General features: G+C 39.0%; 1 protein-coding gene across 1 annotated transcript in view; it reads right to left on the bottom strand.

Moving 5' to 3' along the window:
• The window catches only part of NOX3 (NADPH oxidase 3), a 47,863-nt gene that overhangs the window by 17,462 nt on the left and 13,438 nt on the right, over positions 1–16,963 (bottom strand). The window contains exons 6-10 of the mRNA XM_054023640.1: positions 14,693–14,874; positions 12,718–12,847; positions 5,953–6,045; positions 4,245–4,498; positions 1,110–1,272 (exon numbers count right to left, since the gene is read on the bottom strand). Of these exons, the coding sequence (XP_053879615.1) occupies positions 1,110–1,272; positions 4,245–4,498; positions 5,953–6,045; positions 12,718–12,847; positions 14,693–14,874 (822 nt within the window). The remainder of the gene's footprint in view (positions 1–1,109; positions 1,273–4,244; positions 4,499–5,952; positions 6,046–12,717; positions 12,848–14,692; positions 14,875–16,963) is intronic.

Raw genomic sequence — 16,963 nt, 5'->3', positions numbered from 1 at the left:
TTTATCAATTACATTATTAGAAATAATTCATGTTTGGAACCAGTGGATCTACTGGAGAGTTTAAAGACCCTGTTGTGTTCCTTCTGTTCTACTTAAAATCTATTTGATTTTGCAAGGGGAGAAAGTAGCCAATAGCTGCTGAATGTAGCTTACAGAATCACAATACCACACCGGAAGAGCCCTCATGAAAACTGCATTTGGAAGTGGAGCTCCAAAACCCTCCAGGATTGACTGAGAAGGGATTTTCTTGTAGAAAAATGCTACTTTTTGAAAGAAATCCATTTTTGTCAAAACCAAAAGGTTGTTTTAACTCTTTTTTTGTGTGAGAGACACTTGCTGTTTAGTCACCAGGAAGTGAAGCACTATCTAATGCCTTAGTTTTACTGCAAATACTTTAATTAACCTAATTTCCTCCTACCCCAAAATTACAGTGATTTATGAGAATTATCATTGCACTTCAGTTCCTCAAGCAGCTGAGTAGAAGGAGGGAACAGGAGAAAAAACAGCTGGAGGAGGAAAGGCTAAGAGGGAAGGGTTGCTGAGGGAGGGAGAGTGAGTTACAGGTTTAACTGCCTTTGCATGCAGCTCAAACTTCTATGAATTTTTAAAAGTTGACTATGAAAACAGAGTGCATGTTAGGGTTGGAAGCGGACAATTTAAAAACATATTTCCATCTTTTTTATTCCTCTATTATTAAATATAATGGGTGAAAGGCTAAATATTTACCTGAGTGCTGAGATCCCAACCCATTGTCAGTATGGTTTTAAAAAAAACATCATGAAAGAAAGTACGACGACGATACGAATTCTGCGTTGGACAATCAGCCTCCAAAGCCATACTCTAATAGTGGTTGAGGGCAGAAGTAATAAAAATGTTCAATTAGGCCTTTAGTAGAGTGAGCTAGCAGCTAAAAAGTACTTTATCTCAGAAAGTTCTGAAAACTCATTGGGTCCACTGGACAGCAGAGAAATGAGAGAGTTCCTCCATCTCAACAGAAACTAAAGCAATTTCTACCCTCAACTTGAAGGAGCTGGTTATCTAACTTTGACAAGTATTAGCTTATTAAAATACTACCTTTTTAAAGGAATTATAAACAAATTCCCCCCTACCTTCTCCAACGTCAGTTCTGTATTAGGATTACAGCACTTAAACCATATGGATTTTAGAATTGAGGCGAACGGAGTGACTCCTATCCCTGCTGCAATGCATACACTGACTCGATAGTGAAAAACATCTGTAGTTGCAGCTCCAAATGGTCCATCCACAGCCAGTCTGAAGTAACAAAGTATCATTTCTTAAAAGTCAGCAACATATCAATGTGACTCAAAATCTGAGAGATACTGGGCTACATTTTCCAAAATAGTGCTTCTGTTGCATATATAAAAATGTCTAAACTGTCACACAAATTGCTATCACACAAGGATTTAATTTTCAGTGGGTGGCATTTCATAGCAAAGCAACTATTTTGTGTGAAATGAGAGCACAAGAGCATCCATGTGAATTCGGGGCCTGGCCATCTATTTAAGCATGCAATTGCAATTTTCAGGCTTTCTGAAATGTGATTAGTCATATAATTACATGTCCAAATTTAGCCAAGATATTTGCATATTTAATTATGATTTACTGCTAGGGTGACCAGATGTCCCGATTTTATAGGGACAGTCCCGATTTTGGGGTCTTTTTCTTAGATAGGCTCCTATTACCCCCCACCCCCGTCCCGATTTTTCACATTTGCTGACTGGTCACCCTATTTACTGCAAAGCATCCTGTTTTTAGAGCTTTATTTCCCATAATGTATAAATCAAAGGACAGAGGAGCAGATTTATTCATCTTTTTGAAAAGTTTTCAGTATGTATTTATGTAATGAAAGAGAGAGAGAGAAAAATTATATGTAAGCAAAGAATTAGTTTCTGAACTCTTTCAGAGGAACAAGTATTTCAGAAATAAAATATACTTAATAAAACTATAAACACTACTTAGAATTAAGAGAAATGCGTTCAGGTCTGAATTCCTCCAGAATCAACAGTTCTCAATGAGCATCAGTCAATTTGGATAGGAATGATATAAATTAGAGCTGAAAAAGAACTATTAAATTATCTAATCCATCCTTCTTGCAGCATGGGATGTAACCCTACAGTATATTTTTGAGTGCTTTGTCCAGCCTAGTTTTAAATTACCCAAGTGATGGTGCTTCCATCACTTCCTCTGGAAGATTGTGTCACAATCTAACATCTTACTTTCAGGAAACGTAAGTTTCCCTTGTTCCAGATTTTCTGTTTACTTGCAGATGCCATTGTGTGAATCACAGTAAAAGGAAGTTTAAATAGTGTAAATGAACATGCAGATGTTGTAGGAAGCGTTAAGTACGCTAATAAGAAAGGAAGAGGTAATCATTGTGCAACAGTCCACAAAATACATTTACATTAATTATTTGAAAATCTATTATTTTGAATGTTATGTTGCTGGCTTGTTTAAGGGTGTTGTTGCATAAGCAAACATGTCCCATTTTCAATTACTCTATTTCCCATTTTCAATTACACTAGTCATTTGGTTTGCTTTTATTCAAGTATTTCCAATGGTTTGCGTGGGTAATTGCATGTGAAATAGCAACTAAACACGTTCTAAAAGACAATCTTTGATAATTTAGCCACAAACCTAAATATGTGGTTATATAAACATCTATTTTTCTCTCTACATCTATCTTGATTTGTGCATGTTGTGCCCAATCCTGCATTTCTTGAACACTCAAAACTCCTACTGAAGTCAGTGGGAATTTAGGGCATAAAAACATACATGATGAGGTTTGTCATCAGCTGTCTAGGTAGCATGTGGTGGATACACTGCAATTATATAAGATGTATCATTCTCTGCATATAGCATTTATGGAATATTTAGAAGTAATTTTCTATATAGTGAAATAATGATTTAGCATCATGATTTCATTAATATCAGTAGATGTTGATGGCTAAATCTCTGTGCACTGTTTGAAAATTCATCTTTTACTATTAATACTTGAAACAGGCAATTTTTGTTTTGAAAATGAAGTTAAACAAAGGTTACTTACGAGTAACACGAATTCTCTGAACATATTGCTTTTTGCAGATCCCGTAGAAGTTGCATACCATGCCTAGCAAGCCACAGAACCATTTCTAGTAGTAAACGATTAGGGGACACACAAGCTGCTGCCATTAATCTAAACATTCCGCACCATACTTATAAGTCTCACTCACTTCTAAAAATCCTTAGTACCTCTTTGCCTTACTTAACTCTATACAAAGATCTAAGGGGGAGGGAGGTAACTGAAAAGGATTTGTGAAGCTGGGGCAGAATGGAGGGAGAATGCTGGGAAAGAGGAAGATGCACGTAGGTATTCACAGATCAATAGAGGGAAGAAGCTGCAGGCAGCAGATAGTTCCCTAGACCCAATGAAAGTGGGATCAGGACAGCTGGGAGAAATAGAATTCTCTCTGAGAGAAAGAACAGAGGTAGAAAGAGGGATCCAGGTACTGGAAGAGAGTTGTAGGACAGTGGCTCTCAACCTTTCCAGATGATTGTTCCCCTTTCAGGAGTCTGATTTGTCTTGTGTACCCCAAGTTTCACCTCACTTAAAAACTACTGGCTTACAAAATCAGACATAAAAATACAAAAGTGTCACAACACACTATAACTGAAGAAATTGCGTACTTTCTCATTTTTACCATATAATTATAAAATAAATCAATTGGAATATAAATATTGTACTTACATTTCAGTGTATAAAGCAGTATACACAAGTCATTGTCTGTATGAAATTTTAGTTTGTACTGACTTCATTAGTGCTTTTTATGTAGCCTGTTGTAAAACTAGGCAAATATCTAGAAGACTTCTGTGTACCCTGTGTTGAGAACCACAGTTGTAGGGAAGTGCAACACAGGGCTGGGGAGCAAGAAAGCGGTAAGATACTATGATGATAGTTGCCATTATAAGAACCTAAATACATAAGTTAATAGATAGGAAGCTAGCATACATAAATGGCAACTGTCATTTTAATCTGATTCATAAATATACAGGTACAGCTAAATGGCCATATTTATGTATAAGCTGATTCTGAATCAGGGATTCGTGACAGACCTTCTTGATAACTAAGAGCTCTAAGTTCATGTCCATATCCATTGTTCTTTAGCATAATTACATACTGAGATGGTTCCAAGTTTATCATCTAGTACTGTACAAAAGGCAACACACACAAAAATTAGTATTTAAACCTTGGTAGCTTCCAGGGCTCCTTAAAGACTTTTTCCTCTGCTCCACAGGCCTTGAACAGGGCTCCTGTCCAATCCCCAACTACTCTTATGTGCACACTGAAGAATTCCTCCTCAGGAGCTGAGGTAAGTGTGAAAGGATGCCACTCCAATTGTGATACAGAAGGGCACTGTAGAAATATATACTGGCCGGGCTCCATTTTAAAGCCACATTTCTTCATATGGAGCTCAAGGACTCCAGAGGAATGAGTCACCACCTAAACCATAGTAAACCACAATAAAACATCGATTTGTCCTGTACTGCTGTGTTAATTATGAATACATGTTCATTTATAATAAGTTACAAAGCTTCCTCTAGTTCACTTCTACTTGCCTTCAATCAAAAGGAATTAAAAAGCGGGATACACATTAATTTTTAAGTTGGCAGTGGACAATGTACTATACAATATCATAGTGCTACTGTTACTCAACATCAAATTAAGAATTTCAATTGCATGTATTATATGGTATTTTGCATTATGGATTTGAGAAGTCAAGTGAAGCCTGTGTGAGAAACCACATTTTAGGCAACTGTTACCTTGAGAGTCTGAGAGAGACCACACAACGGTATCCCCAAACATATTGGGCCTAACGTTCCTTTCACAGCAATTTGACTCCAGTGTAACTCAATTGACATGTACGATGTTATTGCTGATTTACCCCAAAGTAAGTAAGAAGAACCAAGCCCATTGAATACAATTCTAATTCACTTTTACTAAAATCTCATCTCAGTTAAGCAACTGAGTTTTTCAATATCATGAATGGTTGCTTAACAGAAATTTCAGTCCACTGAAATTCTCTTTTAATGACTTTACCACCAAGGCTCATCTGCCACAATTATCCTCTTAGAAAATAAGTCTGAGTCTGATCTCACTTAAAGCTGGTTTCACAGCTGTGTAATTCGTTGATTTCAGTGGAATTATTCCTGATTTACTTACTAATGTAAGTGAGATAAACAGGCCTTGAACTTAAAGGCAGATCCTCAGCTGACATAAGCTGTCATCACTCAATTGACTTCAATGAAGCTATGACTATTTTTACCAATTAAAGATTTGCCTCATAATCCCCTTCGGGTCTCCAGGCTCTATGGGTAGAATCCTGGACCCCCATTAAAGTTAGTATGAGTTTTGCTGCTGACTTCAATAAGATCAGGATTTCACGCTGTGGGCCCAAAGAGGAAGAGACATCACCTGATCACAGGTTGCCTCATCAATCTGGTATAGATGCTCCCTGGGTTACGCAAGACCCGACATACACAAATTTGCACTTATGGAAAAAATTCCATAAGCCAGAAATAGGATTTTCAAGTTACGGAATTTTTTGCATAATGTACGGGTATACGTTTCTGACTTATGCAAAATTCAAGTTACGCTAGGCTTTCCGTAATGGAACGATTGCATACGTCAGGGGGCGTCTGTACATTGTGGAACAAGTTTGCTTACAGGTAGAACTTACGGACTCACTATTGGAGCGGGAGCAAAAGCTAAAACCAAATAAAAAAGCAATACTTTGCAAAACTACATGGTAATACTGGAAGAGCTCATGAAGCTAGCAGTGAAGATGAAGCTACAGAGTGGTCATCAACAAAATTAGCAAATAAAAAACTTCTGTTGATAAAACCATTTCATTTGTACATTGCTTTTTATTCAGACATTTAGACTATATTACATACCTTTGTAATGACAACTTCCTGCTGAAATCTCCAGAACCTAACAATTTTTTCACAGATGTATACTACCACAGGACCTAAAACCCATTTCCAAGCCTGTAGAAAGTTGCACATAAAAAGACAACAAAACTTAAGATACAAAACATTTTCATTTCTGATGAAATCAGCAGTTAGCATAAAATGACATGATTTGGACCTTTCTTCTATGGCTTTTGGTTGATCTACCAAGAGAGCATGTTTCTTGTACTGTCTACTAAGGGACAAATTCTGGCATTCGCCCGAAACAAATATAATGAATTCCTTAATGGGCACACTACAAAAGCTGTGTTAATGTACTTCTGTATTCTGGCCAAAATCCTCCCTTTAAAAGCTTTTCCTACTAACAGACAAAAGGATTAACTACTTAGGAGCTATATTTATATGTCATTGCTAGGTCGTGGAGTATAAATGCATATATTTATGGAGCAAAATCCAGAGTCTTACTCCCTTGCTTTTGTTACAGAGACTGAGACTTTTCAGAATGGTCAGAAGAGGGGTAACCAGCTTCTCCCCAGTGCTCTCATTGTTGGCTGTTGGCTTTCCAGTATGCAAATGTGTGCAGCACTAGCCAGAATTAGATCCAAAATGTTCACTTATGCTTTAAGTATAAAGAACAGGAGTACTTGTGGCACCTTAGAGACTAACAAATTTATTTGAGTATAAGCTTTCGTGGGCTAAAACCTACTTCATCGGATGCATGCAGTGTATTTTCCTACTGTTATTTCCACTGCATGCATCCGATGAAGTGGGTTTTAGCCCACGAAAGCTTATGCTCAAATAAATTTGTTAGTCTCCAAGGTGCCCCAAGTACTTCTGTTCTTTTTGCGGATACAGACTAACACAGCTGCTACTCTGAAACCTGGCTTTAAGTATATATTCTCACATAATCAGTTAGTCTGTTCTGTACCAATAATTGGACTAAGCTTATTTATGGCACCTAACTGGTCATACTGTAGATATTATACATGATCATTGTACTTTGCTGATCATATATACTGATCGATATAATAATCAAAAATACATAGCTGATCATGGATATTAGTTGATAATTGTACTCGGAGTATAATAGCTTTAGATAATTGTATATAATTATATCTGCAAGACTACAAAAATGCAGACATTTGTCTGTACAGAGGACACCATCATATTTCTAGATGGAAGAATGCACAAAAAGCTCATTTAAGCTAACCAAAGACCTGAAAAACATGTGGCTTTTCAAGCCACCTAAATCAATATTTGTTTGCTGAAACATTGACTTTGGTGTACAAGCTGGAATGATGCTAGGTTATAAAGCATCTTTTATGAGAAGGAAATCTTCATTCATATTATGTAATTCCTTTAGATGGTGCTAAGGGGATGGAGTTGCAATTTGCCTAGCATAAGTCTTGAAAAATAAGTTAAAAAATAAACATTTAAATAATGGCAAGAGGCTGACAAAAGTAAGAAGATTCTGAGTTAAAGCAGAAACTCAACTCATTCATTGTCCCTAAAGACTAGAGATGTCTCTGCACAGTCAGCAGTTTGATACGTCCCAAATAAGTTAGCACAGATCAAGTTACAACAATGATTAAACCAGTTTTTCTCCTTTCTGTTTGTACTACTTGTAAATAAAAACATGTAACAGGAATTGTCCTTTGTAAGAGCTCAGCCAAAGCTTTCAAATGAGCTACTGTGATTATCAGCAAATAGCTTTTAAACACTTTCATTTTAACATGTCTTCTGATGGTTAAGAATAACAGAGCATCCTCCAGAACTGGTGGATTGGTAGGTGACAGATGTCCTTCCCTGGTAATCAGGAAATTTACATTTTTTCCCAGGTGGTGATTTCTCCTCATAATTAGAATGAAGTGAGATGGCGCTGGACTGACTCAAGATAGAGATTGATGATATAAAGTCTGATACAAGTTAATGGGAATTGTGTTACCGACTTCAGTAGGAGCCAGATCAAGCCCATATGGGTTGACAGATACAATACAAAGTATTACAGAAATGTCATCATGGCTTTTACCCTCTGAGTGGCTTTTTTGAACGGAATTCAGAAGTACCTACGAGATATTATCTCACAGCATATTACTGGATGTGTAAAATAACATTCTTACAGGTAATCTATATGCCCATATGGTATTATCACAATTCATTTAATATAATGTGACTTTAAGTTTATGGTTTTGGGTATGCAGGAAAGTCTGGCAAAGGAGGTCTAACAGAGAAAAGGATAAGTTCATTAGTTAGCTTTATCATAGTTAATATCAGGCCATGCTGTTGGAAGCAAACTTATGACTGTATTCACAGAGCATAACAGCATATTTATTTTTATGGAAATACTGTAGCTGAAATTTTTAGAGAGGCATTTATTTCCTCATTAATAGTGGATAGTGGCTAACGATAGTTTAAGAAAAATCTATGTCAGCCATTAAAAGCACTACAAGATATTGAATGTTAATTTTTCCTCTATTTAAAATTTTTTGAATGGAGGTGCAGAATCCTTTGGAAATCTTAGACATAGTCTGCAGATCCCCAGGGGTCTGTGGACTTCAGGTTGAAAACTACTGCTTTAGAAAGTAAGTTCTTAGGGGATGGGGTCTCTTTATTAGGGCTGTCAAGTGACTAAAAAAATTAATTGCAATTAATCATGCGATTAAAAAATTAATCGTGTGATTAATCATGCTGTTAAAAATAATAGAATGCCACTTATTTAAATATTTTTGGATGTTTTCTAAATTTTCAAATATATTGGTTTCAATTACAACACAGAATACAAAGTGTACAGTGCTCACTGTATGTTTATTTTTGATTATAAATATTTGCACTGTAAAAAACAAAAGAAATAGTATTTTTCAATTAACCTCATACAAGTACCGTGGTGCAATCTCTTTATCATGAAAGTTGAGCTTACAAATGTAGAATTATGTACAAAAAAAAACTGCTTTCAAAAATAAAATAATGTAAAACTTTAGAGCCTCCAAGTCCACTCAGTCGTACTTCTTGTTCAGCCAATCACTCAGACAAACAAGTTTGTTGACATTTGCAGGTGATAATGCTGCCTGCTTCTTGTTTACAATGTCACCTGAAAGTGAGAACAGGCGTTCTCATGGCACCGTTGTAGCCAGCGTCGCAAGATATTTACGTGCTAGATGTACTAAAGAGTCATATGTCCCTTCATGCTTCAACCACCATTCCAGATGACTTGCATCCTTGCTGGTGACGGGTTCTGTTCGATAATGATCCAAAGCAGTGAGGACCGACGCATGTTCATTTTCATCATCTGAATCAGATGCCACCCGCAGAATATTTCCAACATACCTCTGAACAGCATACTAACCCACAGAATCCCCCCTACCAGCACTACAAAAAAAAGGATTCTGCGTGGACTCCTCCGGACGGTCGAAACAACAGACTGGATTTCTACATAGATTGCTTCCGTCAACGTGCAAAGGCTGAAATTGTGGAAAAGCAACATCACTTGCCACATAACCTCAGCAATGCTGAACACAACGCCATCTACAGCTTCAGAAACAACCCTAACATCATAATCAAAAAGGCTGACAAAGGAGGTGCTGTCGTCATCATGAATAAATTGGAATATGACCAAGAAGCTGCTAGACAGCTCTCTAACACCACATTCTACAGGCCATTACCCTCTGATCCCACTGAGGATTACCTAAAGAAAGTACACCATCTGCTAAAAATACTCCCTGACAAAGCACAGGAACAAATCTGTACAGACACATGCCTAGAACCCCGACCAGGGGTATTCTATTTGCTACCCAAGATCCATAAACCTGGATATCCTGGATGCCCCATCATCTCAGGCATTGGCACCCTAACATCAGGCTTGTCTGGTTATGTAGACTCTCTCCTCAGACCCTACGCTACCAGCACTCCCAGCTATCTTCGAGACACCACTGACTTCCTGAGGAAACTACAATCCATCGGTGATCTTCCAGAAAACACCATCCTGGCCACTATGGACGTAGAAGCCCTCTACACCAATATTCCACACAAAGATGGACTACAAGCTATCAGGAACAGTATCCCTGATAATGTCACAGCTAACCTGGTGGCTGAACTTTGTGATTTTGTCCTCACCCACAACTATTTCACATTTGGGGACAATATATACCTTCAAGTCAGCGGCACTGCATGACTTGGGTACCCGCATGGCCCCACAATATGCCAACATTTTTATGGCTGACTTAGAACAACGCTTCCTTAGCTCTCATCCCCTAACGCCCCTACTCTACTTGCGCTACATTGATGACATCTTCATCATCTGGACCCATGGAAAAGAAGCCCTTGAGGAATTTCACCATGATTTCAATAATTTCCATCCCACCATCAACCTCAGCCTAGATTAATCCACACAAGCGGTCCATTTCCTGGACACTACTGTGCTAATAAGCGATGGTCACATAAATACCACCCTATACCGGAAACCTACTGACCGCTACACTTACCTACATGCCTCCAGCTTCCATCCAGGACACACCACACGATCCATTGTCTACAGCCAAGCTCTAAGATATAACCGCATTTGCTCCAATCCCTCAGATAGAGACAAGCACCTACAAGATCTCTATCAAGCATTCTTAAAACTACAATATCCACCTGCTGAAGTGAAAAAACAGATTGACAGAGCCAGACGAGTACCCAGAAGTCACCTCCTACAAGACAGGCCCAACAAAGAAAATAACAGAACACCACTAGCTGTCACCTTCAGCCCCCCAACTAAAACCTCTCCAGCGCATCATCAGAGATCTACAACCTATCCTGAAAGATGATCCTTTAGTCTCACAGATCTTGGGAGACAGACCTGTCCTCGCTTACAGACAACCCCCCAACCTAAAGCAAATACTCACCAGCAACCACACATCACTGAACAAAATCACTAACCCAGGAACCTATCCTTGTAACAAACCCTGATGCCAACTCTGTCCACATATCTATTCAAGTGACATCATCATAGGACCTAATCACATCAGCCATACCATCAGGGGCTCGTTCACCTGCACATCTACCAATGTGATATATGCCATCATGTGCCAGCAATGCCCCTCTGCCATGTACATTGGCCAAACAGGACAGTCTCTATGCAAAATAATTAATGGACACAAATCTGACATCAGGAATCAAAATACTCAAAAACCAGTGGGAGAACACTTTAACCTGTCTGGTCATTCAGTGACAGACCTGCGGGTGGCTATATTACAACAGAAAAACTTCAAAAACAGACTCCAACGAGAGACTGCTGAGCTGGAATTGATATGCAAAATAGACACAATCAACAAAGGATTGAATAAGGACTGGGAATGGCTGAGCCATTACAAACATTGAATCTATCTCCCCTTGTAAGTATTCTCACACTTCTTATCAAACTGTCTGTACTGGGCTATCTTGATTATCACTTCAAAAGTTTTTTTTCTTACTTAATTAGCCTCTCAGAGTTGGTAAGACAACTCCCACCTGTTTATGCTCTCTGTATGTGTGTATATATATCTCCTCAATATATGTTCCATTCTATATGCATCCGAAGAAGTGTGCTGTAGTCCACGAAAGCTTATGCTCTAATAAATTTGTTAGTCTCTAAGGTGCCACAAGTACTCCTGTTCTTTTCACCCGCAGAAGGTTGATTTTCTTTTTTGGTGGTTTGGGTTCTATAGTTTCCACATCAGGGAGTTGCTCTTTTAAGACTTCTGAAAGCACGCTCCACACCCCGTCCCTCTCAGATTTTGGATGGCACTTCAGATTCTTAAACCTTGGGTCGAGTGCTGTAGCTATCTTTAGAAATCTCACATTGGTATATTCTTTGCGTTTTGTCAACTCTGCAGTGAAAGTGTTCTTAAAACGAACAACATGTGCTGGGTCATCATTCAAGACTGCTATAACATGAAATATATGGCAGAATGCAGGTAAAAGAGAGCAGGAGACATACAATTCTCTCCCAAGGAGTTGAGTCACAAATTTAATTAACGCATTCTTTTTTTAACAAGCGTCATCAGCATGGAAGCATGTCCTTGGAATGGTGTCCGAAGCATAAAGGGGCATATGAATGTTTAGCATATTTGGCACGTAAGTACCTTGCAATACCGGCTACAAAAGTGCCATGCGAACGCCTGTTCTCTCTTTCAGGTGACACTGTAAATAAGAAGTGGGCAACATTCTCTCCGGTAAATATAAACAAACTTGTTTGTCTTAGCAATTGGCTGAACAAGAAGTAGGATTTTTTTAATCACAATTAATTTTTTGAGTTAATTGCGTGAGTCAGCTGCGATTAATCGACAGCCGTACTCTTTATATTTGTGTAATGTACACATCAAGCACATTCTTTATACTGAATAAATAATAAACAAACAATAACAAAAATGCTGTAAATAATGGATTTAGATACAAAAGGCTTGATTCTGAAATTCACAGTCTTCACTGGGAGTTGCCTGACTAAAAAGGACTATACCAAAAACAATTATTAAGGAATAATGATACCTAGCATTTTTCATCTGTAGATGCTAATGCACTTTACAAAGGAGGTAAGCATCATTATCCTCATATTTTAGAGGGGGAGACCAAGGCACAGAAAAGTGCACTTACTTGTCTGAGGTCACCCTACAGGCCAGCAGCAGACTCAGGAATAGAACTCCAGCATCCTGAGTCCAGGTCACTGCTCTAGCCAGTGCCATTCTGTTTCCTCAAGAAAGGACATAAATATAAAGAAGACATGAGCTTCATTCTTACCACAGGTTCACTGCCAGAAAATAGGGGCAAAGGACACTGAGTGGCTTTCTCCCATTCTGAGTAGTGATCTTTACAATAAGTGACATTGTGCAGCAACAGACTCTGTGGTGTCTGACCTCGGATGAGCTGACTTAACACATAAAAAAAAAAGATATGCAGTTGATATCGTCTCTTTTGTTGTTTTGATATACTATTATGTTAACAAATACTGTACTGAATGCAGAAATGGAAATATCTGAAAATATGGCAGCTGGTTTGTTGTCTTAATGTTGTTCTTTCAGATTGTTTCAACCATACTTTTTCCACAAGGTTTTTAGGTTTTTCATTGTCAACCCACCAAGTGTAGTGGGTATGCTATGCTATAAGTATGTAGCAACACCACTGGCAGTTTGGAGAATCAGTACATGTAACATGGATAGCTCTCTCATCTGTGGAAGGAGTCAGAAAGTAAGCTCACTGGAGCAGAGACCTTGTCCTCCTCTATATGTGAACAGCTGGTGTTGCTCAGAAAAATAAAATAATAGTCACTTTCTTTTCTTTGCAGCTTTAAGAAACATTTAAAGAGCACCAAATAATTGTGAAGAGCCTTAATGAGATGTGTGGTTTTTTGTTAAAATATTTAAATTCTAACTTCTTTACACTAGAGAATTTACAATGAAGTAAATTTCCTTGAACATACTCTTCTCAACTATTGAGTTTAAAAATGTACTACAGCTGGTGCTGATTGTGGATGAAGAAGAGGGGATAATGGGACTAGGTCATATTGTTGCCCTTCTTTATCCCTTTCAGATTTATTTGAAGCCAGATCATGGTCTGTCCTGTGCACTAGTGCAAGGGATTAGCGGGGATAAAAGGTGCTTCCTGACTCCATCGTGCCAGTGTGCCACACTTCCTGTAAAGAGGGGGCTCCATAGAGCCACTACATCTCTCCCGCTCTTGGGTGAACAGGAAGAAGCAAGAGGGGGTGGGGAGTAGGCAGAGCCTTGGCTCTTGCCTCCCCACACCTCCCAAGTGTGTCCTGTTGAGTAGCTATGCTGCGGACCGGGAAGTGTACCTGTGACATTTGATGCAGTTTAAGAATCATAGAATCATAGAATATCAGGGTTGGTAGGGACCTCAGGAGGTCATCTAGTCCAACCCCCTGCTCAAAGCAGGACCAATCCCCAGAAAGTTCAATCAGTTCAGACAATCCCCAGTTACTCATGTCCAGGAGCAACAAGGAGAGTAGGAGGAAGACTGAACTCCCTGAGTCAGTCTCCCTCCCAAACTGCCCCTATCTATGAGCTAAATCACAAACTGATGATTCAGCACTTTATTATTATTTTCTCAGGGGTCCTTTTTGGGATCACAGTGTGGCATTCTTAAGAATGCTGAAGTGCAGTTTACACTACGGAAATTTGAATAGGAGTGGATTGAAGTCAGTGGGACTACTTGTGGAGTAATGTATTAATCCATTGCCTGTCATGCTAACCAATTTTGTCTCATTGTTTTCTTGGGCTCCCCCACCAGTTTGTCTGTATCCATCTGTTCTTTCTTGGTTTGTACTTAGGGGCAAGGACAGTCATTTCATAAAGTGTTTGTACAGCACCTAACATGATGGAGTCCTGGTCCATGACTAGCACTCCTAGGCGCCATGATAATACAAATAAATAACGTGAAGTAATAATATTAATAATAGCAATCATCAGTTTGAGTAATGGTATTACACTTTGTCCATGATGGATTAAGGGACCAAAAATAAGGAGGCCTCTTGGTTCTATCCACTCGGGTGCTTAGGTGCCAAAGTCCTGTTTTTAAGCACCCCTGTGATCCACAAAACTGCTGCTTGTCTGCTGCCTAAATCACCCCAAATTCCCCACTCACACTCACTAGCGTAGGTTTGAATCATGTGTGATCCTAAAGTGTTGATATCATCATATATAATCACCTCATACCAGGCATATCATATATATTATATATATGTTTATATACTCACCCCATACCATGGATAACCAGACCAATAAAGAAAACCATGAATAGGTGATGGGTATACCAGAACACCTCATAGAATGATCTTCTGATGATCTCTGTGGATGAAGTCATGATCAGAATGAAAGCCACAGTGATTATGACACCAGTTACTCCAGCTATGGTAGTTAGTATCTGTGTTGTTGTGTTCTAAAATAAGAATAAATTATTATGTACAGAGACTAAATCAAAGATGCAGCTTCAGTATAAGAATGAATGTAAGCAACAAACCAGACAAGGCAAAAAGATTAGAAGCTGCATGAAAAAAGATTATTTGTTCTGTTATCCATATAGGTTTATTCCAGACATGAATGTAAATATTAACTGCAATTTGTCTGTTTCAACAATTGATAGGAGGAAATTACATAATCCTGCTAGTTCTTGCATCTATTTTTGTTGCCTCAGAAAAGAGAGAATAAATTATTAGAGTTAAGAGTAGGTAAAAAAAGAGGTAATAACCAGAACAGCACTGAAAAAAATCCACAATCATTTTGAGAGAGATAAATGAGGGGTGCTCAGTGGCCTACAGACTGTAAGAAGCATGGATCTGCTTTGTTCTTATTTCACTTTAACTTACATCATTTCAGGCAGCAATAGATGCCCCTGACAGCCTCACGTTCTGTTGCCACTGCTGTCTCCATGAGACATTCATTCTGACTGCAGGCTTCCAGAATTCCAAAAGAGCTGCAGATTACAATTGAGGATTTACCCTTTCAGGGCTCTAAGCTGTTCTCTGCCAGGATGGATGATGCTATGCACACACTGAAAGACTCTCGTGCAACACTTTGCTCACTGGGAGTCTACACTTCTGCTACTAAAATGAAGCAATTTAAACCACAACACTACCTGAGACCATTGTTCCATCAGAGACCCCAGTAGACAGAAGATCAAGACCTTCTTGATGTTACCTGCCATCTTCCATGACAATGGGCCCTTCTCACCAGACATCTTCTACCTCAAAGCAGTCATTTTGAATCTTTAATTGAGGACAGGACAGCACAACAATTATATCTCCTCCTTTCGGGATCACAACAGTCCCTTTTGTATTGTACATGGCAGAAGATCATGTTGGACAAATAGGTACTCAGTACACTGGATATGTAATCCAGTTCATCTCCCTTCCTTTCCCCAACCCATTCTCCCCATCCCTTTTCAGAGAGTCTTCTTATGAGATCATGTTACTTTAAGAACTATGGGTTGGGCATGATAGAGTTGGGCATGATAGAGGATCCAGGAGGATTTTATTCGTGCTCCTTTCTGGTCCCAAAGAAATCTAGTGGCCTCTGCCCCATTCTACATCTAAGAAAGCTGAACAAATTCATCGAGAAAATCAAGTTCAGCATGGTCACCCTTGCTTATATTATCCCTTCCTTGAAGACTGGAATGCTGCCCTCAATTTACAAATGTATATGTCCACATGGCGATACATCCTTCCCACAGGAAGTACCTTCAATTTCTGATAGCCATCAACCACTGCCTGTGCACAGTGCTTCCTTTTGGCCTGTCATCAGCTCCGAGCATTTTCACCAAGTTCATGGTGGTGGTAGAAGCCCACCTTCATTATCTGGACATTTAAATATTTCCTTACAAGGACGATTGGTTGGATCAAGCAGCATCAAGGGATCATGTCCAAAACAGTGTCATAGTCATCAGGCATGCGTTCTTCCATCAAGGTCTGAAAATAAGTTTGGACAAATCACAGCTACAACCAACTCAGCACATAACTTTTATAGGAGCAGACCTCAACACCAGAACAGACATGGCTATCTTCCACAGGAAGTCTTCCAATCTATAGCCTTCTTTTAAAAAATTCTCAAGTTCAAGCCAACAATGACAGTGCAAGTCTCAGCCACATGCCTCATGCACATGATTAACTCTGCATGCCAGACTTCACCTCTGTTGACTGTAGTCTTGGCTTCATTTGTATATTGACCTTCTAGGCATCTGCTGGACATGCAGATTTGTGTATCCGTGCAAGTGCTTCAGTCTCTGGATTGGTGAATGGATTGGCAGAATGTATACAAGTGAGTTCCATTTCTGTCCCCAGAACTGATTATGTCTCTGGTTACAGATGCATCTGTCAAAGGCTGTGGGGCCCATCTTGGTCAACTTCAGGCTCAAGCTCATCTCAGGAAATTTTCCTCCATATAAACATGCTGGAGCTCAGGGCCCTACATTGGGCCGGCAAAATATTTATGCCCACATCAAGAATTGGGTGATTCAAGTTCTCACGGACAAT

Source organism: Malaclemys terrapin, chromosome 3 (genome assembly GCF_027887155.1).
Source record: "Malaclemys terrapin pileata isolate rMalTer1 chromosome 3, rMalTer1.hap1, whole genome shotgun sequence".
NCBI classification, from domain to species: Eukaryota; Metazoa; Chordata; order Testudines; family Emydidae; genus Malaclemys; species Malaclemys terrapin.
This window is presented reverse-complemented; position numbering and strand designations above follow the sequence as displayed.